Source organism: Paroedura picta, chromosome 6 (genome assembly GCF_049243985.1).
Source record: "Paroedura picta isolate Pp20150507F chromosome 6, Ppicta_v3.0, whole genome shotgun sequence".
NCBI lineage: Eukaryota > Metazoa > Chordata > Lepidosauria > Squamata > Gekkonidae > Paroedura > Paroedura picta.
Window position 1 is genome coordinate 19,516,855 of NC_135374.1, and position 27,830 is coordinate 19,544,684.

The 27,830-nt window shown below is 44.3% G+C and overlaps 1 protein-coding gene across 5 annotated transcripts; it reads right to left on the reverse strand.

The window, feature by feature from the left end:
- Window positions 1-75: 75 nt before the first annotated feature.
- Window positions 76-19,202, reverse strand: C6H11orf65 (chromosome 6 C11orf65 homolog). Of its 5 annotated transcripts, XM_077341597.1 has the most exons (11): window positions 19,145-19,183; window positions 18,816-18,900; window positions 17,217-17,284; window positions 15,333-15,438; window positions 11,988-12,080; window positions 9,923-9,976; window positions 7,707-7,907; window positions 4,973-5,106; window positions 3,570-3,740; window positions 3,297-3,352; window positions 78-815 (listed from the first exon to the last, which is right to left on the reverse strand). In XM_077341597.1, exons 3-11 carry the CDS (start codon window positions 17,228-17,230, stop codon window positions 658-660), a joined length of 987 nt encoding a protein of 328 aa, XP_077197712.1. In that variant the 5' UTR covers window positions 17,231-17,284; window positions 18,816-18,900; window positions 19,145-19,183; the 3' UTR covers window positions 78-657. The 5 variants fall into 5 exon arrangements, with proteins under 5 accessions (XP_077197716.1, XP_077197713.1, XP_077197714.1 ...); XM_077341601.1 differs by lacking the exon at window positions 3,570-3,740 and having other exon boundaries at window positions 76-815; XM_077341598.1 differs by lacking the exon at window positions 18,816-18,900 and having other exon boundaries at window positions 77-815; window positions 19,145-19,202.
- Window positions 19,203-27,830: the final 8,628 nt, after the last annotated feature.

Consider the following 27,830-nt stretch of genomic DNA (forward strand, 5'->3'; position numbering starts at 1 on the left):
TTATCCAGGGAGCAGACGGTAGTTTAAAAACAAGTGACAGCTTTGTTAGTTATGAGGGGGAAACAAAATTTCGGACTCGGTTTCTTTTATTTCCAGAATGTGTTTTTCAGTTTATTGTCTCACAGTGTTATCAGTAAAAAAAAAGAACAAAACTAAGCCATGGGGCAAGCTGCAAAGATTTCACCTATGGCACAACTGTGTGATGATATTAGAACGTGGAATCCATCATCCTTATAAGGGGGCCAGTGGCTCTCTCTGTGGATTCCAAAGTTGGGTGCCCAATTTTGATCATTCCATTGTTCCTATTAAGACCATTCAGTGACTGAGCCCCCCCCTTTTCTCTGCTTAATCCTAACTTCGAATTTAACAAGCAAGACAGAGCGGTGGTCTGAGAAGTCAATCATTTCTTGAAGTACTTTAGACAAGTATCATTAAAGAGTGCTATTCATTTAACAATTCATAACCACAGATATATAGTATTTGTCCATACCCTAGGCTATTTAACTTTACAGCGTAGTACTGTTAGATCTGACTTCAAACTGATTCGGATAGGGTGTTCCCGTGCCAGGAAATCCATGAACAAGGCGGACACATGCAGCAGCAGGGACTCTCTTTCCACCTGCTGAAATACCTTTTTGCCCACTGAAGCTTTATTGACTAAGATAAGAAGCTACTAATGCGATTGATACTTGTACTTTTTCGTAGTGAGGATTTTTTCCCCAAACCTGGTTTCTGCTCATGAGATTCCGTTTTCTGCTCGGAAGGGATCGCCTCTTGTATCTCAGGAGGTTTGTAGCGCTCAGTAAACCAAAAGCCTAAACATTAGAACATTGGAAATTAAGGACATTTAAGCTTTCAACATCGAAACAAGTGGGTTACAATGGTTTAACTGCTTAGAAAGGCCCTATCTATCTACCTTATACAGAAAACAAACCTTTGTTGTGAAGGAATATGAATTCTGAACCCTTCAGAACTTATGCCTACTAGCCCAGTAGTGATCAACATGATACCATCACTAACACATATAAACAATTGTTGCACATAACTTGTATGGTGTACAGGTGGATTAAGAGAGTCCTGAAGGTGTTTTTATGTTAATCTCATGTCATAAACCAGCCTTTCTCAACATCTTTACCATTGAGAAACCCCTGGAACATTCTTCAAGCTTCGAGAAACTCTGGAAGTGGGGCAATCGTGCAAAATATGGTTGGGGAGCAGATCTGTGGGCATGTCCACCTGGGGCGCCCTCCCTTCCCCATCCCCTCAGGCCCATTACTGGTCATTTTGGAAGGGGGAAGGCAGACCAGCATGACCATATGTGGTCATATCCAATACATGTTTTAAGATAGTTTTAAATATATTAAAAAGAATTAACTCCCACCCATTCAGGAAATTTCCAGGGCCATCAAGAAATCCCAGGGTTTCACAAAATCCTGGTTGAGAAAGCCTGACATAAATTAATGAATTACTATTGAATAGTTAAAGGCTGCGTCTTAGATATGCGTCTTATGACATGAAGTGATTAGAGAGGGACTGTTCTTCCCGCTTGCCATGGATTGTAGTTAAATGGATTCAGTTCTACAAGAAAGAAGTCAAATGCTTCTCTCAGTTTGCAGTGGAAGAATCAAGGTTCACACCTTCCTCAGTGTGTAAAGGCTTCCCAAATAGAGAGCTCACCACCTCCTTAGGCAGCCTATTCCCCTGCTGAACTATTCCAACTGGAAAAAAATGTTTCCCTTTTATCTAACCGGTATCGTTCTACATGTAGATTAAACCCATTACTGCAGGTCCTCTGCTGTCAAACGGAACCACACCCTGCCCTCCTCCAAGTGACAACCTTTCAAATACTTTAAAGAGAGCAATCCTGTCCCTTCTCAATCTTCTCCAAGCCTTCCCTCATAGGGCTTGTTCCCCAGGCCTCAGATCATCCTCGTCGCTCTCCTCTGTACCCTCTCAAGTTTAGTCAATTTGGAGGCTGAGGTCAAAGACAGTAAGAATCCATTTCACTGATAGTAGTTGTGATCCAACTGTCCAACTTCAGCCAAACAGATCTAGCATTCAACAATCCCACATTTGAGTCACAGTGAAGGGATGCAGGGACAAAGCCTGAGACCAAGGTCTGCTCCCTTTCTATCTAGAATGAAGCTTCATCTTTATATGCAAACAACCCTTGAATCGTGGTCACACATGAATATGCCTTCAGAAATCACAACATTCTATTTTCTCTATTAGGTCTCTATAGAAAGAAAAGATCAAAATGTCATATCAATTGAAACTAGCAAAAGGCAGGCTGTGTTATTTCACATCAGCCACTCATTTCCGTGACATTGGAGCCCTGACAGCCAGAGTCAGCCTAGCACTGACACCTTCTGATACGCTATTAAGCAACCCTGTGGTTTCCCTTAGGTTGCTTTTTAAAGTGAAGTAGTTGTTTGCAAAACCATAAATAATCCTTAGAACATGCCTTTGAATGCTATTTGCATTACTTAATTGTTAATGACGGCATTGCTAATTGGGCAATGTATTTGCCTGCCTGTTCTCAGGCATTTGTTAAAAGCTAAGCAATACAGTAAGAAAAGATCTAGGGCCCAATGTAACACGCTGCACAATGCATACAATGGTATCTGGCTAAATTTCATTTGGGGTTATCCCCTGTTCTGAATGGGTTTCACAAAGGAGTAGCTTTGTGGTGTGAGGTTCTCTCTGGACCCATGCTTCCCTCTTTTTGAAAGGTGGAAGGAGAAGCAAAACAGAAGGTTTAAATGGCTGGCAGCCATTTCAGTGGTCCATTTAGCTTCCTCCCCATGTTAAATAAAATATTTTGTTATTTTTTAATTTCAAAACGCAAGTGAGATTTAAGTTGTTCAAATGACGTGACGAACTACACTTCTAATCTTCTAAAACTGCAGTCTGTCACATCAGGCTTAAGAACAAAACACTTCCATTGCTACCCTGAAGCATTCATGTAATTCAGGGGCAACGAACAATCTCCAGCCCAAGTCTTAAAAACTGCAATTCCTGAGTTTCCCAGTGTCAGTGGAGCAGTAATCTAGCTTTGTGTCAACTGGGCCTTAAATGCTGCCTAGAGAAAGCCCTTATAGGTTTTTAAAATATATTTCTTTGTCACTTGTGAGCAAGGCACTGCTTAGAGCAGAGGTGGGCAAACTGTGGCCCTCCAGATGTCCATGCTGCAAATGCTGGCAGAGGCTCATGGGAATTGTAGTCCATGGACATCTGGAGGGCCACTGTTTGCCCACCCCTGGCTTAGAGAGTAGCTGACAAGTTGTGCCCCATACCTGAGTAGTCTTCCGAAAGCTTGCTTGTTCCAAGTTGTTTCCACTGCTTGACGTACCTAGACAACGACAGCAAACAAGCCCGCTCTGTGAAATAGAACCGCGATAAGCAAAAAGACATGTTAAGGTTTTCTTTTCCCGGAATGGATTTCAACCACACAAACTGAGGCAAAAAGGATTGCTCTCGATACAGTCTCAGAGAAACCAAGGCAGCCTCTTCAACAAGAAAGGGTGAAGGCAGAGAAGGATAAAAGACCCCTTTAAAAAAAAAGTTACTCTTCGTAGTTGAGTGCATTGGTCCATTTCAACATTTCATCCACTTCCCATTCCAACACGCCATCCAGGCCTTCGTCTCCCAGGCAGGCGATTAAGCCTTCTGCCGATCGCTGGATTAAGAAGGTTTGCACTGGGTCCAGGGTTTTAACTTGCAGGCTTTCTCCATAATACCTGTCAAACAGGGACATGTTTTTTCCATATGTGTGTAGCTCACTGTGCTTCCACTGTAGATGGAAGTTTAATTTTAGACTTACGCTGCAGCTAAGATTTTTAGAAATACACCCAAAGCAAACAAAACCAACCTTGAGATTAATTAAATGCAATCCTAAGATTTTGGTTGCAAAATTGTTCAGGATTGCATTTAATAAATCTCAAGAAGACACACCTTTTTTGCCTATTGGTTTCGTTTGTTTTGGGTGTAGTTCTACAAGAAACCGACGGTGTTTCTTCGTAAGGTTTTTAGAAAAGCAGTCACTTCACAAGCCTATGACCGAATGCTGTGTAGAATCTAACTGAAATTATTTTTTAAAACATATTTTACAAGAGTAAAACATTTTGACTCTCTCGATATTAGTCAGTGTTAGAGAGGGGGAAAATGTTTCCTATTAAAAGGGAAAAACCAAGTACGTGAAGGGCATTTGAATGGACTCCGGTGAGAAAAAGAGCTAGTACTTCTGTAATACGTTCAGACACACCCTTTATTGACAGGACTGGACGCCAAGAAAAATGATTAAGCACTTTTGGCAGAGAAATGGGAGCGATTCTGGATGTTTCCCAGCAGGGAGGAACCGGCACATTAAGGCAAAGTAGCATGCTCTGAAGAGAGCACCAGCACTTGAGAATAGGGAGGATAGGATCGTGGGACCCTCCAACACCAAAGCAGCATCCGTCAGCTCCCTTTCGAAGATTGTACAGCAGCTAGGTGGGTGGGACACAAAAGAAACCCTAGACCAGGAGTGGCCAAACTGTGGCTCTCAAGTTGTCAATGGACTACAATTCCCATAAGCCTTTTCCAGTCTGTGGGCTCATGGGAATTGTAATCCATGGACATCTGGAGGACCACAGGCTGACTACCCCTGCTCTAAAGAACTACTCTGTGAGAACACAGAACTGTGACTAGGCCAAGGTCACCCACCTGGCTGCATGTGGAGGAGTGGGGAATCAAGCCTGGCTTTCTAGATTAGAAGCCCATCGCTCTTAGCCGCTGCACTAAGCAGGTGAACCAGCCAAAAACACTGTTGACAAGTAGTATATTTTTCAACCTATAATTGTATAGCAGTCTCTGCCAAGCTGACCAGTAATAACAGTTTTGCAGGGATGTTTATAACTCAATACAATGGTATGGATGCTACTGAGAGAAAAGCCTACTATCATGCTCTGATCTCCCAAGAGCAGGAACTCACATTTTCTTCAGCCATTCTATTTTCCTCTTTTTTCTTCTTTTCTCTACGTCTTGTTTCTTCTGCACCTTGCTGTAATGAAATTCCTTTACCTTAAGGTTGTCTTCAGCCGTTACGCTGTCCAGGGCCTTCCAAAACTGAAATAAGATTGTTGGGCCAGGTCACAAACTGTTTCATATGAGAACTTCACCAAGAATTTGCTAAGCTCTTTGCTCCCCAGAGCTTACTGTAAGGTTGCCAGCCTCCAGGTGGGGCCCAAAGATCTCTTGGAATTACAACTCCTCTCCAGATAACTGGAATCAGTTCCCATGGAGAAAACAGCTGCTCTGGAGAGTAGGATCTATAGCAGGGGTAGTCAACCTGTGGTCCTCCAGATGTTCATGGACTACAATTCCCATGAACCCCTGCCAGCAAACGCTGGCAGGGGCTTATGGGAATTGTAGTCCATGAACATCTGGAGGACCACAGGTTGACTACCCCTGCTCTATAGCAAAGAGTTGTTGTCAATGGTGTTTCATCAGACTGGAGAGAGGTGAGTAGCGGGGTACCTCAGGGCTCAGTGCTCAGCCCGGTACTTTTTAACATATTTATTAATGATCTAGATGAGGGGGTGGAGGGACTACTCATCAAGTTTGCAGATGACACCAAATTGGGAGCACTGGCAAATACTCCGGAAGATAGAGACAGAGTTCAACGAGATCTGAACACAATGGGAAAATGGGCAAACAAGATGCAATTTAATAAAGATAAGTGTAACATTCTGCATCTGGGTCAGAAAAATGAAAAGCATGCCTACTGGATGGGGAATACGCTTCTAGGTAACACTGTGTGTGAACAAGACCTTGGGGTACTTGTGGATAGTAAACTAAACATGAGCAGGCAGTGTGATACAGCGGTTAAAAAGGCGAATGCCATTTTGGGCTGTATCAACAGGGGCATCACATCAAAATCACAAGATGTCATAGTCCCATTGTATACGGCACTGGTCAGACCACACCTGGAGTACTGTGTGCAGTTCTGGAGGCCTCACTTCAAGAAGGACGTAGATAAAATTGAAAGGGTACAGAGGAGAGCGACGAAGATGATCTGGGGCCAAGGGACCAAGCCCTATGAAGATAGGTTGAGGGACTTGGGAATGTTCAGGCTGGAGAAAAGGAGGTTGAGAGGGGACATAATAGCCCTCTTTAAGTATTTGAAAGGTTGTCATTTGGAGGAGGGCAGGATGCTGTTTCTGTTGGCTGCAGAGGAGAGGACACACAGTAATGGGTTTAAACTTCAAGTACAATGATATAGGCTTGATATCAGGAAAAAAATATTCACAGTCAAAGTAGTTCAGCAGTGGAATAGGCTGCCTAAGGAGGTGGTGAGCTCCCCTTCACTGGCAGTCTTCAAGCAAAGGCCTGATACACACTTTTCTTGGATGCTTTAGGATGCTTTGGGCTGATCCTGCGTTGAGCAGGGGGTTGGACTGGATGGCCTGTATGGCCCCTTCCAACTCTTTGATTCTATGATTCTATGATCACATTCCTGTTGAGCTCCGTCCTCTTCCCGGATGGGGCCTTCTCTAGGTTCCATCCCATCCCTTCTCTAGGTTCCATCCCTTCAGGAGTTTCCCAACCTGGAGGTTTCAGCCCTAACTTTTGTTGTCTCTACTCAATGCCCTTAAAAATACTTATTCTCAGCCAGAATCAGGTCACTGGAGATTCCCCAGCTGGCCCTCCCAACCCAGCCCCGCCTCCCTCTGCTCACATTTTAACAAAATCTGCCCCACATTCTTGAGCTCTAAGTTGGGCTGCCGTTTGCAGAGGAAACACTGAGCATGCCGGAGCCATGTTGAGTGGAATGATACACCAATGTCTAATTTGGGCTTTCAAGCATCTGAAAATTAATTAATTAATTCACCTAAATAAACCCTTACAGCCACCAAATCCACTAACCATCGCCCAGATAAATGGTCCTTCCTTACAGTGAGGCAGCCCTGAAAGGTCATGGAAGGTGATCTCGAATGCTCTACCACCCCCCCCCACCCCGAAAGACCTTCCACTAAACTCAAATAATCTAAATAAACCCATACAACCACCTAATCCCCAAGTAGAAAGCCAGGGTAGTCACACAAACCCTAGAAGAAACAAAGAATATCTTGTTACCTACGTTACGTTATGATTATTGTTGACGATGCCGACCTATTAATTGACACAGTTATTGAACTACATTGTATTGCATAACACAATTTATGTCTTCTGTTAACCTGAGCCCTGAGCCACAAGGGAGGGTGGTATATAAATCTAAATAAACAAATAAATAATAAAAATATCTAGTTCATTAAAAAATATGTAGGGCTGATTCTTTCATCCTAGTAAAGCGGACTAATGGATTGTAATGAACAGGGAGCGTTCATTGTGAGAACAGCATTCACTATGGAGTCAGCCACTCTGGACTGCAAAAGTAACTGAGCCAAAATCATGGAAAGCAACAAGAGCTCTGCAAATGCTGCAGGGAGGGAGCAAGAGTGAGCATATCATAGCTGTACCCAAATGGGCTGTGCTGCTACTTTTCTTGAGGACAATAATACAGGGATAGTCAAACTGCGGCCCTCCAGATGTCCATGGACTACAATTCCCAGGAGCCCCTGCCAGCGGGCAGGGGCTCCTGGGAATTGTAGTCCATGGACATCTGGAGGGCCGCAGTTTGACTACCCCTGCAATAATACAACAGACAGACGGAATGATTTCCTTACCCTGGGGGAAAGAAGCCTCCAGCCATTATTCTCAATCCGTTGGTACCACCCAGACAGGTCCTCCTTGTGGTCTCCCTGGGACTCTCCTCGTTTCCCCTTTAAGGCTGACAGCTTGGCATAGTCCTTAGGACTGTTAGCACACATATCCACCACAGGTCTGTGAGTAAATATTTTGTAATAGATGCATGGAGGAAACTTAACCTGCAAAGAAACAGCCATTTTAAGCCATGATTCATATTCATCGCTGTTATAATTTTTTATTTGGCTTGCACTTTTTATAGTTGGCCTTTCTCAGTGGGACTCAGAACAGACTACGCAGTCAACACAGTCAACAAGACTGCAGAATCATAGAGGGTCATCTAGTTCAGTGGTCCCCAACCTTTTTATCACCGGGGACCGGTCAATGCTTGATAATGTTACTGAGGCCCGGGGAGGGGTAATCTTTTGCGGAGGGATGTTGCTGCCGCCTGAGCCCCTGCTCCGCTTGCTTTCCTGCCGGTGCCCTGACTTCCTGCCACCCACTGGGGGGCGCTGTCAGCAGCAGCTGCGCAGTGCCACGACAAAGGGGAGCCCGAGCCATGGTGGCCGCTGGAGAGCACCGAAGGTGAGCCAGCGGCAGAGTGGCAGGGCAGCCCCCGAGGCAGCAGCCAGGAAGGAGGATGAGGAGGAGCCGCAGCCCGGTACCGACTGATACACAGACCAGGACCAGTCCCTGGACCAGGGATTGGGGACCACTGATCAAGTCCACCCCCCTGCACAATGCAGGAAACTCACCACTATCTACCCACCAACAGTGACCTCAATGGGACATGCAACAAACAATGGAACAGGATTTGCATTGCAGAACTAACCTGAAGTCTAAAAACGACTGAAGCAAAGCAGGAGTATTAATATGACACATATGATGCAAAATTACATGACAGGATCCAACCCACAGAAAACTGTACACACTAGAACAGACCACAGTTCCCAGTAACTTATCCAAATAATATTGTGAAGCTTTTTTTTGTGTGATTACCCTCTTGTCTGTGTAGAAAAGCCCTCTTATTCAATTCAGTTTTGCATAGTTTGCAGAAAGCTATTACCGTTCCTCAATGTGTTAAAGTGGTTTTAAAATTCCCTACACATCCCTGTAGATTAAGATGAAATAAAATAAGATTCAAAGAAAGGCATTCCCTCTGAAAGTAGAATGTATTTTTCATATCTTACAAGTTCTTCTTGCAGATCTTCCAGAGGCACTGCCACATCTGCCTGTTTGCCAGGGCTTCTTTTAAAGGAGGAGGAGGGAGAGATTGATGTTTTAACTATTATTGAAAGCCAGACTATGAGGAAAGGTGGGATAATTTTTAAAAATCAGCAGGTTCAATGCTGTCTTGCATTTGAAAATCTAGGCAGGTTCTCAGTGTATTTCCACATGCATAATGGAGACTTATTTCTTTATTTCTTATATATATAGGTGAGAAATAATTCCTTTCAGGCAAAAGCCTATGACAACTGGGGCACATGTGTGAAGTAGCCACAAGTCTTACGTAAGGGGAAAGCTTGACCCAGCATGGGGAGCTATTTCTAAACCGGCCTTTCTGGTCTGTCAAAACCTTATATCAGTAAAGGTTGCTTTGAAAATGTGGATGAAATATTTTGAACAATCACCGTATTGCATATGAGTATGAAATATGCATCTGTGCCTATCATATATGAAGAGGGAGGGGTTGAGAGCCAGCTTGGCGTAGTGGTTAGGAGTGCGGACTTCTAATCTGGTGAGCTGGGTTTGAATCTGCACTCCTCCACATGCAGCCAGCTGGGTGACCTTGGGCTCCCCACAGCACTGAGAAAACTGCTCTGACTGAGCAGTAATATCAAGGCTTTCTCAGCCTCACCTACCTCATAGGGTGTCTGTTGTGGAGAGGAAAGGGAAGGCGACTGTAAGCCGCTTTGAGCTTCCTTCGGGTAGAGAAAAGTGGCATATAAGAACCAACTCTTCTTCCTCTTGAGAAATATAGTGGGGCCTTCAGGCGGCTGGCCATTGTGATGGACTGAGGCGCTAAATTGCCAGGACCGAGTCCAAGAAATCTTGACCTTCCCACCCCTCTTTGACCTTAAATGCTCAAGACCATTATTAAACAATAGGTTTCGAAAGCAGAAGAATAAAAAAGTGAAAATATATTTTCATTGTCTGCATTTGCTCTCTTCAAAACGGTCATACAATTTATACATACCCCACCTAGTCTGAATCTGATGTGAACCCCAGCTCCAGCATCTAAGAGTTCTGCCTGCAATCAAAGGAAAAGGAAAATAAGGCCTTTTAATGACAAGATCTTTGGAGATCTCAGAGTGGTAGAACAGGTTGCTGATACCGAGGTCCAGGGACCTTGGGGGGAGGGATTATTGGACCCACCCAGCTAACATCAAAATAGAATATGGAATTATAGAATAATATAGTTGAAAGAGACCTCCTGGGTCATCTAGTCCAGCCCCCTGTACTATGCAGGACACTCACAACCCTATCGCTCATTCACTGTAACTTGCCACCCCCTTGAACCTTCACAGAATCAACCTCTCCGTCAGATGGCTATCCAGCCTCTGTTTAAAAATTTCCAAAGATGGAGGACCCACCACCTCCCGAGGAAGCCTGTTCCACTGGGAAACTGCTCTAACTGTCAGAAACTTCTTCTGGATGTTTAGATGGAATTTCTTTTGAATTAATTTCATCCCATTGGTTCTGGCCCGTTCCTCCGGGGCAAGAGAGAATAACTCTGCTCCATCCTCTATATGGCAGCCTTTGAAATACTTGAAGATGGTTGTCAGATCCCCTCTCAGTTGTTTTCTCTCCAGGCTAAACAATATAATCAACACCTCAGGGAGACAACATAGAATCTCCTTCCTCCTCTTTTAAACTGCCGCTGCCCACAACTCTCAAACTTCCAAATCACCTCAGGGCACTAGCCAGGATGCTCACTGATTTGTTCTTGGCTCCAAGGAAATTAGGTCCTAAAACAGTCATCATGCTTACTTCAGACATAAAACGGATCTGATTTTCACTCTCATTTTCTAACGCAAAATAATTTTAGCAGCGAGAGAGAGCACCACTCTGAATCCTGAAGAGAACAACAGCCAATTTCCAGTTAAATACCAGAAACTCCGTTTTTGTCTATTTCTATGAACTCTCAATTTTTTTCCAGGCTGGTTCCTGATGCTGTTTAGCTGGCCTCTAGAAGTTAACCAATAAGGAAGCATTGTGCTGTCTCTGGTGTAAAAATTTTGGGACAGGGTCTTGAGAGTTGTGGCCCCACAGTATCAGCTAGCCCTGAGAGAGATCTGGGTGTAAACTGCACGGGGCTTTTATTCCAACCCCAGATCGATTCAGTCCCTGCCCTCTACACAGAATGCGATTTCCGTTTGGATTTGGGGCGATTGTATTTTTCCTTCTGCAGCAAGAAGGATTGATCCGGAGTCACCCTACCTTTATTGTGCTTTATCTTGGAGTGCTGAAAATCCTGAATATATCCAGAAAATCGCATTGTTTTGAATCTGGGCTCTCCTCCGTGGTAGAGGACCCGTGATTGGCTACAGGTGGTCATGTGACAAGCCTGCCTCAAAGGAGAAGCCCCTAATTTCTGTCAATTTCTGTCGGCCTTGGATTTTTTTTGTGTGCCTTCTTCGTTTCCCCCCCCCCCCTTCAAGAAAGGAAAGGATTTTTTTCCTCCCTCCTCTGACTTCTTGGATCCTCTCCACCCCTTCAAGAAAACAAAAAAAGAGTCTCCATTTGCCTCCCCCTCTTCTGAGCCTCCCTAACCACGTGCAGAAGACTTTCCTGTTTCAATGGGGAGGGGGGGGGGGAAGAGGAAGACCCGAGTTCAAAGCGATCTGAATTCAACAGGATTGACAATGGAATAAAAAAACGTAAGTGCAGACTCTGCCCTAGATGTGGAGACAAACTTGTTTTTCTTAAACTTGGTTTTCAGGGATAGCAGACGAGAGTCTCATACTATTGTTCTGAAGAGGAAGACAGAAGCCGTTATGCTATGACAGAAATGCTTTGCGTGCTGGAGTGAGAGGAGATATATTTGCATGAAATGGAGGAAGAGTGCTAGTTGTCAAAGTCTGAGATCTGATGTTGCAGACTACTACTCACCTACATAACCGTTTTAATCTCGCCATGGAATTCATTGCTGTTCTAATCAAGGAACCCAGAATGGTACAAAGTAATTGCTTTTCAGATTTAGACAAGGAATTGGGCTAGGAAGTGTTTCATCAAGCAGTCCTCATCCATTTAACACTTACCTCTCTAGGTTCAATGTACCGCATCAGACGTGAAGGCTCCCCACATCGCTTAAAGCCTATTAGATCTCTGTAGTACTCAAACACACCGATATCCTGCCCGGGAGACAATACAGCTATCACTGCTAGGTTCCCTGTGCTACTTTGTACGCAACATTACTACGTAGAATCACAGAATTGGAAGGGGCCATATAAGCCATCTAGTCCAACCCCCTGCTCAAGGCTGGATCAGCCTAAAGTGTCCAGGATATCTGTCCAGCTGCTGCTTGAGGACTGCCAGTGAGGGGGAGCTCACCACCTCCTTAGGCTGAACTTCTCTGTGGAATTCCCACCCCCCTCCAATATCTAGTCAGACCTGTTCTACACAAAATTTAAGCCATTACTGTGGATCCTCTCCTCTGCTGCAAACAGGGACCACTCCCTGCCTTTAAGTGACCAATTTTCAAATACTTAAAGAGAGCAATCATGTCCCTTCTTAACCTCTTCTTCTCCAGTCCCCAAGTCCCTTAGCCTTTCCAGGCCCTAGATTATCCTCATTACTCTCCTCTGAACCCTCTCAATTTCCCCCATGTCCTTTTTTGAAGTGAGGCCTCCAGAACTGCACGCAGGATTCCAGAGTATATCAAACACCGTTTATGCACTGGGAACTTCACTGCCCCAGCTCCCGTGCAGGAGCACAAATCAGGAGCGGATGAGGTGCACTGGGCTAAATGCTCCCCCATGTGGGTGCAGGAAGAGGTGGAACAACCTGCCACGACTAAAACTCCAGCCTGCATCTCAGCATGAAACCTCCAGTGCATAAACGGTCAAAGAGAGGCTGTGCACAGCATGACTTAAGAAACCAATAAAACCAGATCAGCCACAAATAAAAGAGAGGTTTTGAAGGGGTTTCCAAATGTAAGCAACAAACAAAAGGAACACACAAACACACCCCGAGACTCCAGGAACGCAAAATGTTGAAAGCAGCTAAGGAAAAAAAAAGAGGAAAGATGGAGAAATCCAGCCTATTCAAGCTCCTGAGAGTCCACAAAACATTTGAGAGGCTGTGAAGGGATTTACAAATTGTTTTCCCTCTTCCTGCAGTTCCTGCCAAGTGGTATGACATAATGCACAGGTTCTCACACACTGAAATCAAAGGAGGCTGGGCAGCTTCAGTGCTTGATGGGTGATACTCTGTTGAAGTCACCATTCAGTTACACAGAACATGGCCCCACATAGTCTCTCAGATTGCATGATAGTCAGAAGGAGGATCCCATAAATGGGCGTTGTAGGAGGTCCAAGTGTTAAAGCAAATCTCCACGTGGCAGAACATGAGGGTTTCAATAAATAAATAAATACATGTACTCGGAGTAAAGGCCAGTTCACAGCAACAAGATACCAGCCGGTTTCTTCTTTTTTTATTAGCACAGCAGCTTTGTACCTATCCAGACTGAATGTTTGCATGGAAAGCCCGTTTGCCTGAGTAGTTCTCCAGAGTCAGCCAAAAAAATAGATGGGTGGGTTGGAGAAAAGTAAATTATCTCAAAAGCTTAACGTGTTTAACTTTTATTAACAAAACTGGGGAAAGGGGGCAAGTACCACCAATTGTCCATGTACCTGGACTTCACTGGCACAGTGACTTCATTGAATGAATCTATGGCTGTATTAAAAAAAACTCAAACTTTAAAACTGTACTTCATTGTAGGTGTACAGAAAATTCTCCTTTTCAGATCTTTAGTGCCTCTCACAGAACTATAGTTTCCCAAGTTCCTTGAGGGAAGAGTCACTGTTAAACTACTCAGGTATCTTGATTCTGTAGACCTGCTGTGCTAACAAGGTTACCTCAGGACCAATGCCCGCATAACACAACTGCAACCCTTTGTAGTCCCAACAAAAAATGATGTAGAAACACAGATTAACATAAAGGGAGCCACTCTGTCCCTCGGGCAATTTAGTGCTACAACACATCACCCATGCATAGATGGTACCAAGCAATGAGGGCAGGACCGCCACAGTGATATCACCCAACCCGGTCATACCTTCTCCACACACTACCCACGAAGGAGAAGTTCATGCCTCCTTCACTGGAGGCCACTATTTAACTGTGTAGCATCCGATGCTTGCAGATATAAATTCCAGGGCTCCCCCAAGACAGCAAGTGTGAATCCACTGAAATTCCTGCCCTGCCATTCCAATCAAACATCAGGCAACAGAACAGCTCCAGAGATGGGAGGCAAGATGCAGACTCACAGCCCTGGTGAGATGTCCGTCCACCCTTCTGTTGGGAATCGCCATCTTAAGAAGACGTCTCTGATGTGCAGTGAGGATGAGAGGAAATTCTCATTCAACTAGCCATCACAACAACAAAGAGACAGGCGAAACAGTCTTGGCTTTTATATAATAAAGAGTAAGAGCCAAGTATCACCTTATTTGTGGCTACAGATTTGTTGCCTTTAAGGTGCTACCAGACTCTTGCTATTTTCTACTGCTACAAACCAACTTGTCTTGGCTTTTAGGTACCAAGGTCGAGTGAGTCCTGAAAGCAACACACAGAAATTAATGTTGCCAGCCTGTGTTCTTACAGGGTCCTTTTACCTTGCGACATCCACAAACCATGCTCTCCCCAGGATCAAGCTTAAAAAGAAACTGTGTCCTAGTCGAAAAAGACAGTTTTGTATGGTGCAGTCTGAGAAAATAATTGATGAATCAAACCTTCACCTTTCTCCAAGCAAGGCTGAAAACAATTCTAAATTGGTTTGCCCTTGTGCCAGTCACACAGTGAACACCTCCATATTCTAGGAATAGTTTTCAAAGTGTAACAAATTGGGAGGGGGGCTCTTTAAAACTCCAAACAAACAAGTTGGGGATGGAGCAGTTTTCAATACAGTCGCTATTAGGTCTAAGAACAAAGACAGGCGAGATTCAAATGAGTAGCCCTGTTGGTCTGAAGTAGCAAAATAAAATCAGAGTCCAGTAGCACCTTTAAAACCAACAAAGATTTATTCAAGGCGTGAGCTTTCGAGTGCAAGCACTCTTCCTCAGACTATGAACTGACCATCATAACAGTAGGAATATGTTATATTATGATGGTCAGTCTGACGAAGAGTGCTTGCACTCTTAAGGCTCACGCCTTAAATAAAGCTTTGTCAGTCTTAAAGGTGCCACTGGGCTCTCATTTTAAAGACGGGTGAAGCATCAGAAAGGCCAACACTTGCTCTTATCTCAGTGCATGGGCTGGCCTTCAGATATTTCTAACAGGGCTGAGCCAGTTCACATTTTGAACAGGGACTTTACAGTTACTGAACATTTCATTATATGATTCTGGCCTCGATACTCAGGCATTTTCAAAAAGTGGCACTTTTGACTCACCAGCCATCTTTTCCAGGATCTCTGAATTATGACTGCTGCATTTTCCCTTGTTGCTTCGTCCTCTTGATTTAAAAAAGTCACTTTATTCATACGTTTTGAATATCGCCTGAAATAATATAGTTATCACTCACAGTGATTTGTGAAAATCATTTTCAAAACCCTTTTGCTTTCTGGCTAATGTTTACAATTTGGTAAGACAGTTTTGTCGATCAGGCTTTATCACTGGAACTGCAATTCGGGAGCGAAATTTTGTCAATTACATCTGTCAATTACAACTGACAATTTGTCAATTACACTGCATTTTCATAATGTAAGTGAGATATGAACATATATCCAGAAAACCCAGGTAACTTTGAGAAATATACATTATTTATGTATTATATTAATTATATTTATAAAAAGGTAAAGGTATCCCCTGTGCAAGCACCGGGTCATGTCTGACCCCTGGGGTGACACCCTCTAGTGCAGTGGTCCCCAACCTGCGGGCCGCGGCCCGGCGCCGGGCCGCAAAGGCCATGGCGCCGGGCCGCGGCTCCCTCTCCCCGCCCCCCCCCTGCAGTAAAAAACTTCCCAGGCTGCAAGCTTGCGGCCCGGGAAGCTACTTACTGCGGGAGGGCGGGGAGAGGGAATCAGGGCCGGGCCGCGCCCGTGCAGGCCGCGCCCGCTCGGCCCGATCTGCGGGTGCGGCCCGCGGGTGCGGCCAGGCGCGGCTCGCGGGCGCGGGCCAAAGCATGGGCGTGGCCCGCACGGGCGCGGTCCCTGCGGGCGCGACCTGATGCCCTGCCGGTCCCCAGCCTAATAAAGGTTGGGGACCACTGCTCTAGTGTTTTCATGGCAGACTCAATATGGGGTGGTTTGCCACTGCCTTCCCCAGTCATTACCGTTTACCCCCCAGCAAGCTGGCTACTCATTTTACCAACGTCGGAAGGATGGAAGGCTGAATCAACCTTGAGCCAGCTGCTGGGATTGAATTCCCAGCCTCATGGGCAGAGCTTTCAGACTGCATGTCTGCTGCCTTACCGCTCTGCACCACAAGAGGCTATATATGTGTAAAATATCCCTTGTAGCAAGGGCCACCAGAAAACATTTAATTCAGGCATTTTTACAGCTCACATTATTGTCCTCATTAAGCACCAGTTACTAAAGAACTCTTAAGTGGCCTTGGTAACCAAGGCTCCTTTGAAGGATCCTTTCGCTAGTGATATCTAGAATGGAATGTAAACACCATGAATAGAAAAGCTTAGTGTAGTGGTTAGGAGCAGTGACTTCTAATCTGGAGAACTGGGTTTGATTTCCCGCTCATCCACATGCATCCAGCTGGGTGACACTGGGCGAGTCACAATCCTGATAGTGCTGCTCTCATGGAGCAATCCTGTCAGAGCTCTCTCAGCCCCACCTACTTCACAGAGTGTCCGTTGTGGGGAGAGGAAGGGATTGTAAGCCGCTGTGAGACTCCTTCTGACTGTGAAAAGCAGGGTATAAAAAAAACAACTCTTCTTTTTTAAATAGCAAATACACTACATTTTCCATCAATGCCCTAAAATACTGTTACCTACCTTCTGTATTACATCAGGACCACTTGGAGCAGATGCAATGGAATTAAAGGCTTACAAATAAGCCAGGCCTTATGCACATTATCTAAAATGTAAATTCTAGTAAATTCAATAGGGCTTACTGGTCAGGAGTCTATAAGACTGCAGTTGTGCAGGTTAATCCTGACCATTTTTCTCAGGCGTAAACCCTACTGAGTTTAACAGGATGGCTTATGCACACTTAAAAAGGCAAATAACCTGTTCGACACAGTGAAGCTCATTGCTGAATAAACATGCACAGAGTCATGTTCTTTGTCTTATCTGTTAGGTGCTCTTTCAGTTACAATCTTACTTTGGTTTGGTCATGGTGGTGAGTCTTCTTCTTCACCTTTGCTGGATGCTGTTTGGTGCTGGATTTTCCTATAAAATAATAAATTACATGGATTATTATTATCATTATTAATAACTAGAATTTAAGCCCGCTGTTGCCGAAATACAGCGGGTGCTAGAAGGCAGTGGCTGGGTGCGGGATGGTCTCATATGCACCCGGCCTCTCCCACCCGGCCCCCTCCCCCCGAGGCCGCAGCTTCAGCACTAGGCTCGGGGCAGGCCCGGCGCATCTGGGATGCACCGGTCCTGCTCTGAGCCCGGCACTTCCACTTCCCCTGGAGCAAATGGTTGCTTTGGAATGTGGACTGCATGGCTAAGGTTCTTTCCCTCCCTAAACCCCTCTCTCCCAGGGTCCACCCTCAAATCTCCAGGTATTTCTGAACCTGAACTTGGCAGCCCTATGAAAGGTAGCCTCCCTGGAAATCATGCTTTTGACTCTGATGGTCCTTTACGGCTCCTGTCAGAATATGGTTGCCAGCTGTGTTCATTTTAGGGTTAGGATACAAAGTCACTCCAGCAGAAGTTGTAGCAGATGCGATGAGGAGAAGCAGACAAAGGGATTCAATTTCACAGAAATGGCACACGGGAGGAAAAGCCCAGTCTTGTCTGGTTCTTCTTAGGCTACCGCTGATGCAGTCACGTCATTTCGTGAAACATTTGCACAGCCATTTGCCCAGAGATCATAGAAGGGAGGGCAAGTCCCCTTGGCCTTGATCACTGGCCAGAGAACTAGGCTGCTGGGAGGCTGCACCCACTCCTTTGCAAGAAAAACACCACAGGGGAAACCAGCCAGGCTCCAGCTATAAATCAGCTATAAACCAGAGAAGTAGCAGCCCAGGGAGCAGAATTCCTTCCCTTCAGGAACTGCTCCAATGGTGCTTTTCAGACTGCAGGGACACTGTGGCTCCAATCACTTGCGTGAGGAATCAGGGCCAGAGCAGAGGGAATATCAACCTGGTCCAATTGTGCATATATACTAAATGCACAACTAATCTCCCCGTCTTTAGAGGGTCTTTGAGTGGCTGATCTGAAGGCAGGACAGGGATGTTGCACGTGAGCTGCCTTGGGAAATAATTGTCCAAAAGGCAGTATCTAAATATATCAAACAAACAAACATGTGTGAGAAATTCAGGGCTGCAGTCACAGGGGAGAAAGGAGGAACTCAGGGGTCTCTCTCCCTCTAAGATAGCCAAGTCTCCGAATTGTCAGATTTCGTTAAAGTAATTCATGAATGAGAGATCCATTGATGGCTACTAAACCAGGGTGACTTAAGAGAACCTCCATGAACAGAGACAGTAAGGTAGGAGAGCTAGGAGGCAACAATGGGGAAAGATCTTGACCTCTATATCATTTGTTGGTCTTCCAAGGCAACTGTTTTTTTTTATTGTAACTATACACATTTCCCCCCCTCCTTCAGAGACAAGGAGGAATTTTTCCCCCTTTCTTCATAAGAACTAAACCAATTATTGAGGTCCATGATATAAAGGCAGCAGGTGAACCCCACATAGTAAGTGGTTATATGATGATACATTACTCGGTGATTTAAATCAGATTTGTCTACCTGTGTTTACATTCTGTCTGGGCAGTTCTGCATTTCTGCACCCATCCTTTGGGCCTGTAAGGGTCTTTCAGTGCTACTTTCCTAGCTAGAGAAATGCAGACAGTGAAATAAGATATCTTTTGCAGAAATCGGCACCTGGCTCTCACTTCTCCCACCCCAGTACGTCTGAAAAACAGGCCACCCCCCCTCCTACAGCAAGTTATCAAATCTGGAAAAAAATATATAAGGGAGAGAAGTCTTTATAAGGATATTTGGGCCAAAGGGGTTTCTTATGCCTCCCTTTACTGTCCTCCCACATGCCAGAATCTGCCCCCTCCCCGAGTTGTTACCGTTGGCTCCACCTGAAGGAAGCTGCCTTGTACCTTCTGTTTGTTTCTGGTTGCCATAGTAACCCTTGAGCACCTGGGCCCAACCAGTGAGCCTTAAAGAAACAGATTTCGAAAAGACACTCTCTGGGCAGTTGTCTGGGGCCCCAATGGGCAAAGGGGGCCCCATGCTAATCAATGTATGTATTGATAGCTTGTGATATGTTTGCATTGGACACTTGATTAATAATAAATAATTCACAGTAATCTCATACTGTGCCATCTCTGCCTATATAATTTACTGAGTGCCATTTATATGTTGACATTTTTGTTTTTCAAGTTCGAGGCTTGTTATATTGTCCAAATGTTTGTGTTGATTAATCTTGGATGTACATCATATTCTTAAATATTTAGACACTGATTTTGTTGGTGGTACCAATATTTGATTTTATCAACAATTTACATTTTTATTCCTGTGAGTGGTTGTTATAGTAATTAGGTAGGTAACTGATCCATTTGTTTACTCTTCCAGGGTCTCTCACACCGGAACAGGTTCTAAACTGGCCTGTACTGTTTTAACTGCTCCTTATATACCAACGCAAGCAAATGAAATGATTTTCAAGATGGCGACGGCAAATAACAGTTTATTCTACTATAAACAATTCCTCAAACTTTCAAAACATCAAAACGAACTCCTAGGTATTTTTTTCATTTTCGGTATCTTCATCAGTGATGTAAGATACTTTTAAATCTTTAATAATAGGTCATCTTTACATGAATTCCTATCAGATATCAGAAGGGTATGACCTTAATCCTATAGTAATATGTATGTGGTTCAATCTCCAAATGTTTCTATGATATTCCCTATACAGAGGTCTACAAATATTAGCATCACCAAGTGTAAATGCTCTTTAGGAGTGACCCCTCTGTTGGCTGATATACCAATAAGCTGATAACATCTACCGGTCCACCCAGGACTCCTCCCAACCAGATACGCCCACTAGATATATCATGAGCCAAGTTCCAGTCCAGCCAACCCGTCAAAAAACAGTTTACATTAAATGGTTATATGGTTAACAATTTAAACGTTTATAATGTTGATACAAGTTGCTGAGTTTAATTTCTGGAGAACGGTACCTCTCATTATAATGTAATTTGTGAACTTGTGAATCTAGGCCATGAGCCGCCGTGAGCTGCAAGGGAGGGTGGTATAAAATGTCATAAATAAAATAAAGTCCATTGCCATCCCACAAAGCTTCTTCAGCTGCTGATTTATGCCTAGGAAATCACCATAAAACTTTGGAGGACTGAGTCACCCTTTCTTTTCCTCACTAGTTGGGTCACTCAGCTATTGGTATCCCAAGACGTGTGTGGTCTTGCGTTCATAAAACGACAGCACTTGCCTGGAGAAATAGAGAGTCATAATGATTTGGCTAGACTGTTCATGTGGGCAGGTACTTTGCAAAGACTCATTTTCCCAGACAGATAGCATTATAATGCACTTGGACAAATTATACCAAACCAGGCTTGAGAAAGAACTTAACTGTGATTGGGTAAAGCCTAGAAAGTGGTTAATGATAAAAATAATGGCATGTGGTTGCATCAAATACAAACAAAACCTTGTTACGGTTTGGAAGCCAAGGCCTAGAAGTGAAGATGGCCCACTTGTATATACATGTGCCCTCAAGTCACAACCAAATTATGGAAATCCCAAGTTTCAAGGCAAGTGAGGAACAGAAGTGGTTTTCCATTGCCTTCCTCTGCAAGGTATTCCTTGATGGTCTCAAACCCAAATATCAACCCTACTTAGCTTCTGTGATCTAAAAAGATCAGGCTGAACCAGGGCCCCCAACCTTCTTGAGCCTGCTGACACCTTTAGGGTTGCTGTAACATGGTGGGCACAGCCACAAAATGGCTGCCAATTTACCTTCAGTCATACAAGCTCTTGTGTTGTAGTGGCGGTTGCTTCCAAAGCAACATTTAAAAAAATATCTGCACAGGCAATAAAATCTCCAATGATGCCTTGATGAGCAAAAGGCCCACTTGGCCCTGCTCCCTTTCCGAGAACACATTTATTTTATTTTATTTATATTTCAATTTCTATACTGCCATTTCCAAATGGCTTGTGGTGGTTTAAAAACATGGTGATTTTAGTGTAACATTGAGGACCTCTGGGCTATATCATGCTGCTTTCTCTTCCATATTCTACTTGTTGTTGTTGTTGCCAGCCATTCAGTTGTGTCTGACTCTTGGTGATCCCAGGACACAGCTGTCGCCACAATTCCCAATCCTGCACCGCTTCCCTCAGCCGTGCAATCTTCTGGCTGGTGTCCATTTTGATCGTGTCTAACCACCGTGTTCATTGTCGGCCTGGTTTCCTTTTTCCACTGGCCAATCCTAACATAATTGCTTTCTCCATGTTCCACTTAGCTGGTTGCAAAAGCTGCACAGCAGTACAGTCTAAGGCTATAATACGGCTCACATTTCTTGGGAGGAAGTCACCGTGAATGCTGTAGAAATTATTTCTGACTCAAATACTTAGAATTGCATCGCATATCTAATCTGAAACCAGTTTGTTTCATCTTCAAGCTTGTCTGGGGACAAGCAGCAGAAGAACAATGACTGGTGTTCCTAAAGAGCCTGATTGAGATAGGATGTATGGATGGGGTAGTCAACCTGTGGTCCTCCAGATGTCCATGGACTACAATTCCCATGAGCCCCTGCCAGCATTTTCTGGCAGGGACTCATGGGAATTGTAGTCCATGAACATCCGGAGGACCACAGGCTGACTACCCCTGAACTATGGGATCAATGTAATTAATTGCAAGAAGAAGCACCTGCTAATATTCATTTGCAGGCAACAAAATGCCCAGATTCACCTACCCCTGAATAGGGAACAGACGCTACAGTGCTATGAGCCAATTTGCCGCTCTGTAGCTTCGGTTTCATCTTATGTATAGCCCTTGGCAATGAAAAATCCCAGCACTATCTTGCTGGGGCAGAGGTTGCCCATTTCCAAGATTAAAAAAATGTTCCCAACACTTTAAACAAAAATCAGTTAGAAATCAATACACAAGATCAGAGTTCGGGTCATGCTCTCTGTTTTTCATGAGAGCTGGGAGCAAGCACATTGCACAGAGAAATGTTCTGTGTTCGAAGCTGGCACTGCTACAATTGTTGGAAGTGAAGGACTATATGCTGTCTTTTAGCTTCAGACTTCAGAGGGGGACTATAATAGAGACAGAGAGATAGGCTCAGACACAAAATGTGCTTTCTCTCTGCTCTGCAGCTGTTCCTTTGATGCGTCGAGAGGTACTCTCAGGGAACCTTCCTTCCATCCTCTTTGACACCCTCTTTCCACACACTGTGTCTATTCTCCATTCTTCTTGGCACCGTGCTTCACAAGAGCAGGACATGTTCCTTATAATAAAGGACCCATAAGAGTTTGCAAAGATAAAGGAGTCTGGGTTATTTTGATTCTTGCCTGCACACATACAGACCAGATGACCTCTGCTGCGTTGTAAGCCTTGTGTACTCTGCTAATGCACGGGAATTTGATAACAATTCCAATACCAACAAAGCAAATTATATCCCAGCAGCTTCAGCCTGGGCTGTTTTTACTCAGCTGGAAGAAATCAGTCCAGGTAATCCTGCTGTGTTCTCAAGTTACTTGGAAATCCACTTCGAGGAGTGTGTTTTATACGATTGAAAATATGAATCACATATACAAGATAGCAAGTGAGGAGAAGAAGAAGAAGAAGAGTTGGTTCTTATATGCCGCTTTTCCCTACCCTAAGGAGGCTCAAAGCAGCTTACAGTCGCCTTTTCATTCCTCTCCCCACAACAGAGAAATGTGTCTCTTCTTCTGTCTTCCCATACACCTCCTCCATTCACCCTGAATGCAGCTCATGGACTCTATATCAGGAGTAGTCAACCTGTGGTCCTCCAAATGTCCATGGAGATTTGGAGGACCACAGGTTGACTACCCCTGCTCTGTATGGTAGCTCAGGGGCTTATCAGCACTGGTCTTTTTAAGCTCGTTGGGTTCATTTAAAAAGAAGCCATCTGCACCTGACTCTGATTTCCACTCTGGTCCTGGTTGGGTTTTTCCTGCCATGTGCCCAGCTGTAGTGCAACTCTACAGTTCCACTACATATTTGGCGGCATATCCAGGAGTGGATTTTCTCCGCTTCAAAGAGGAAATGCAGGCCCATGGCACACTCTTTGAGGTGAAGATGCCTTTGCCTGTTTCGGACCCCCCCACACGCCTCCAGCATGAACATTGTACCAAGGTCTCTGCTGATTGGTTAGCTCCCAACAGCAGCAGACTCTTTCCTTCCAAGAACTGCCTAAAAGGTACAAGTCCTCTTTAAGTAATGCGAGCAGCACTCATACATGAAAGAATTAAAGATCAGCCTACATGTGCTTCACTGGAGGTGGGGGGAGAATCAGGTTGTTTTGCAATTTGTTTCTTAAAGTGAGGAGGAGACATTGGGGGGGGAAGTGAGAAAAAACATCAGTAAAGACATTTGAAAAGTGTTTCCTTCCCCCCTCCCACTTACAATAGTTTTTTTTAAGGAAAGTGCTAAGTGTCCCCTTAACTTTATGCAAGCCCTGAAGTACAAAAGGCAAATTCCAGTACCCAGGAGAGACTTGATTCCTGGTTTTGCTATATACTAGGAAGGCTTGCTGAGCTCTTGGTGAAGCAGAATGTGTCACTAATTTTGCAGGCCTAATTATATAATAAGAGGGAGGGGCAGTACTGCTGATGCAGCACATTTTTAAAAGGCACCTAAAATATTAGCTGTAAAGAAACTGTACAGTAAGTGGAGAGGCATTCTTTGGAATATTTTATTTCAGGGAGCCCTAAAGTCTACATTAGATGAATTGGAAACCATAAAATTAAATCAAATAAGTACATTGGCCAGAGTGGCAACTCAGGCTTGTTTTGTTATGAAGGCCAAAAGACCAGTCATAAAAACAGTGAACTTTAGAAATACATAAAGCACAGAAACAAGAATGTTGTCTGATTACAAGCCAAAGAAATTAATGATTTTTCAAAAATGCATCCAAATTTTTTTTTATGAACTTACTTGCTGAAGCTGGGTCCCCTCCGCCTAATGATGCGTATTTGGCCAATGCTGTATTGCATCAGAGTTTTAGCCAGCTAAAGTTAGACAATTCCATTGTTTTCAGGGGGGAAGATTCAAGCATAGGCTTTCAGTGGGAACAAGCAGAAGTAGAGGAAGAGTTGCTTTTTACATGCTGCTTTTCTCTACTAGGAGTCTCAAAGCAGCCTCCCCTTTCCTCTCCCCACAACAGACACCCTGTGAGGCAGGTGAGGCTGAGAGAGCCCTGATATTACTGAAGAGAAAGAAGAAGAGTTGGTTCTTATATGCCACTTTTCTCTACCCGAAGGAGTCTCAAAGTGGCTTACAATCGCCTTCCCTTTCCTCTCCCCACAACAGACACCCTGTGAGGGAGCTGAGGCTGAGAGAGCCCTGATATTACTGAAGAGAAAGAAGAAGAGTTGGTTCTTATATGCCAGTTTTCTCTCCCCAAAGAAGTCTCAAAGCGGCTTACAGTCGCCTTCCCTTTCCTCTCCCCACAACAGACACCCTGTGAGGGAGCTGAGGCTGAGAGAGCCCTGATATTACTGAAGAGAAAGAAGAAGAGTTGGTTCTTATATGCCAGTTTTCTCTACCCGAAGGAGTCTCAAAGTGGCTTACAATCGCCTTCCCTTTCCTCTCCCCACAACAGACACCCTGTGAGGGAGCTGAGGCTGAGAGAGCCCTGATATTACTGAAGAGAAAGAAGAAGAGTTGGTTCTTATATGCCAGTTTTCTCTCCCCAAAGAAGTCTCAAAGCGGCTTACAGTCGCCTTCCCTTTCCTCTCCCCACAACAGACACCCTGTGAGGGAGCTGAGGCTGAGAGAGCCCTGATATTACTGAAGAGAAAGAAGAAGAGTTGGTTCTTATATGCCAGTTTTCTCTCCCCAAAGAAGTCTCAAAGCGGCTTACAGTCGCCTTCCCTTTCCTCTCCCCACAACAGACACCCTGTGAGGGAGCTGAGGCTGAGAGAGCCCTGATATTACTGAAGAGAAAGAAGAAGAGTTGGTTCTTATATGCCAGTTTTCTCTCCCCAAAGAAGTCTCAAAGCGGCTTACAGTCGCCTTCCCTTTCCTCCCCACAACAGACACCCTGTGAGGGAGGTGAGGCTGCTTTATCAGCTTTATCAGGGCTGTGGCAAGCCCAAGGTCACCCAGCTGGGGGAGCGTAGAATCAAGCCCAGCAAGCCAGATTAGAAGTCAGCACTCCTAACTCCTACACCAAGCAGTCTAATCCTTCACATGAAGCTCCACAGAGAGGCTGTATGCAGAAGACTTTAGTGTTCATTTTCTATTCAGGCAGGCCCTAGTCAGATATTCCACAGGATATGAAACTACTGTATAGATCAGGGGGAGTCAAACTGCGGCCCTCCAGATGTCCATGGACTACAATTCCCATGAATTTGCTGGCAGGGGCTCATGGAATTGTAGTCCATGGACATCTGGAGGGCCGCAGTTTGACTACCCCTGGTATAGATGGTTTCAGCATTTCTAAAGAAGGCAGTGCCACTAACCGGATTTTATCAAGGTCCAGATGATTCACAAATTCAAATTTGTATCCCTAAACCAGCATTTCATCAATATCACCCTGTTAAAAAAATGCATTTGAGATTGATGTATACGAAGTGAAATTATCCAGGATTAGCCAGCTGAACTGGAGTCAGTATCCTACCAAATGCATTTAACATGCACAAAGCAAACTTGGTTTTTTGAAAACCAGCTTAGACAAAATATTTGTACCTTAATATGTCTTTTCCGGCATGACTCAAGAACATAACTAGAAAAAAAATGCCTCCATTCTGATATGTTTGGGTCAATTTGGGGCTATTTAAAAAGATTACTAAACGAGCAATTATTCTGGCCAAGGGAATGCCTCCAGAAAGCTTCTTTGGTAGAAGAAAATCACTTTGCCCTTGAGAACTAGCAGGTAACTCAATGAGTGAATGCAGTTCAATTCCATGGCAAATTCATGCCAGTTTTCATTTCCTGTTCATGGGAAGAAAGGAGTCTAATTACACAGCAACTTCAAAAGATGATCCAGGCCTTTGCTTTGCATAGTGACCTAATTTTAAAATCCTGTCAGGCAACTTTTTATACATAGGTGGGTGCATGTTTTGAAATCAAGCTGCAGCTTGTGTTCATAACAACATTAAACCCGTCGACAGATTTAGACACGCACGATACTTAAGTCTGTAATTTTACCTGTCTACAGACCATTTATGGCACATAATGTTAAACGCAAATAGAAAGCAGACTCATATTCTGAATGGCCTGGAAAATATGCCAATTATTTAAATAACCATAAATTTATCTAAGAAAAACACAGAATAAAAAAACACAGATGGAGCTAAGGAGCTTGCTGCTCTATATTGGTAGAATAGCCTGTCTACCACAGGACAGTCTCTCTTCTTAATTATTTTTTAAACAGGACTGCATAGCAGAGGGGGCGTTCATCTCATTCCGTGCTGGGTTGGCAGAAGTAAGTGCTTTGAGGAAGAGATGGTAAAGTGACAGAGGCCTTAGCATCCTTCTTCCTTTTCCATGTGAAAAAAGATCCTTCCAAATTCCTTGTGTCACCGACAAACAGCAAAGACATCAATTTCTATTTGCCCATTTATCTAATTTAGCTCTCACTTCACCTCTGAGAGGATATCTGAATAGGGAGGCTTTTAAAACAATAATGGACAAATATTTTAATAAAAGGACAAATGATGGACAACTTAGCCCTCCAAAAAGCAACCTACATTTCCAACAATCAATATTGGGGGTAAAAGGCAAAGATATCCCCTGTGCAAGCACCGAGTCATGTCTGACCCTTGAGGTGACGCCCTCTAGCGTTTTCATGGCAGACTCAATACGGGGTGGTTTGCCAGTGCCTTCCCCAGTCATTACCACTTACCCCCCAGCAAGCTGGACACTCATTTTACCAACCTCGGAAGGATGGAAAGCTGAGTTGACCTTGAGCTGGCTGCTGGGATTGAACTCCCAACCTCATGGGCAGAACTGCATGACTGCTGCTTTACCACTCTGCGCCACAAGAGGCTCTTAATATTGGGGGTGGGGAAGTCCAATTCATACACTCGTTTCTCTTCAGAGGCTCTGCTTTAGTTGCCCCGACCACCTGAGGATAAACAGGTAGGAAACAACCCAAGAAATGGCCTTTTCAGTCATTGCACTAAATCTTTGGAATTCCCTGCCCACGGAAATTTGTCTGTATTCCTCTATGGGTGCTTTCCACCAACGGGTGAAGAGTTTTTTGCTTGGTTTGGTGTGCCCCAATAACAGTTATTTGCCTTTCTCCCTGATTCTGATGTTGTTTATGCATTTTTAGTGAATTGTTTTATCATCCTAAATGTTAATTGTCCAAACGTTTTAACAGTTTTATGCGCAGCACCTTAAGGACCCCAACTGGGTCAAAGGACAGTATGAAAATGTCTTAAATACTAAACAATAATTTCTGCGGGCAGTTACAATGAATTCAGCGTGTCTATGGCAAGAGCTGGTGTCCTTCCAAAGAACTTGCCTTCTTGTTAAAAAGTTTTATCTTTGGTCTGTGACCGCAAATGAAATTTGATTTCAACCGAAGCTGTGTTAATTAATGT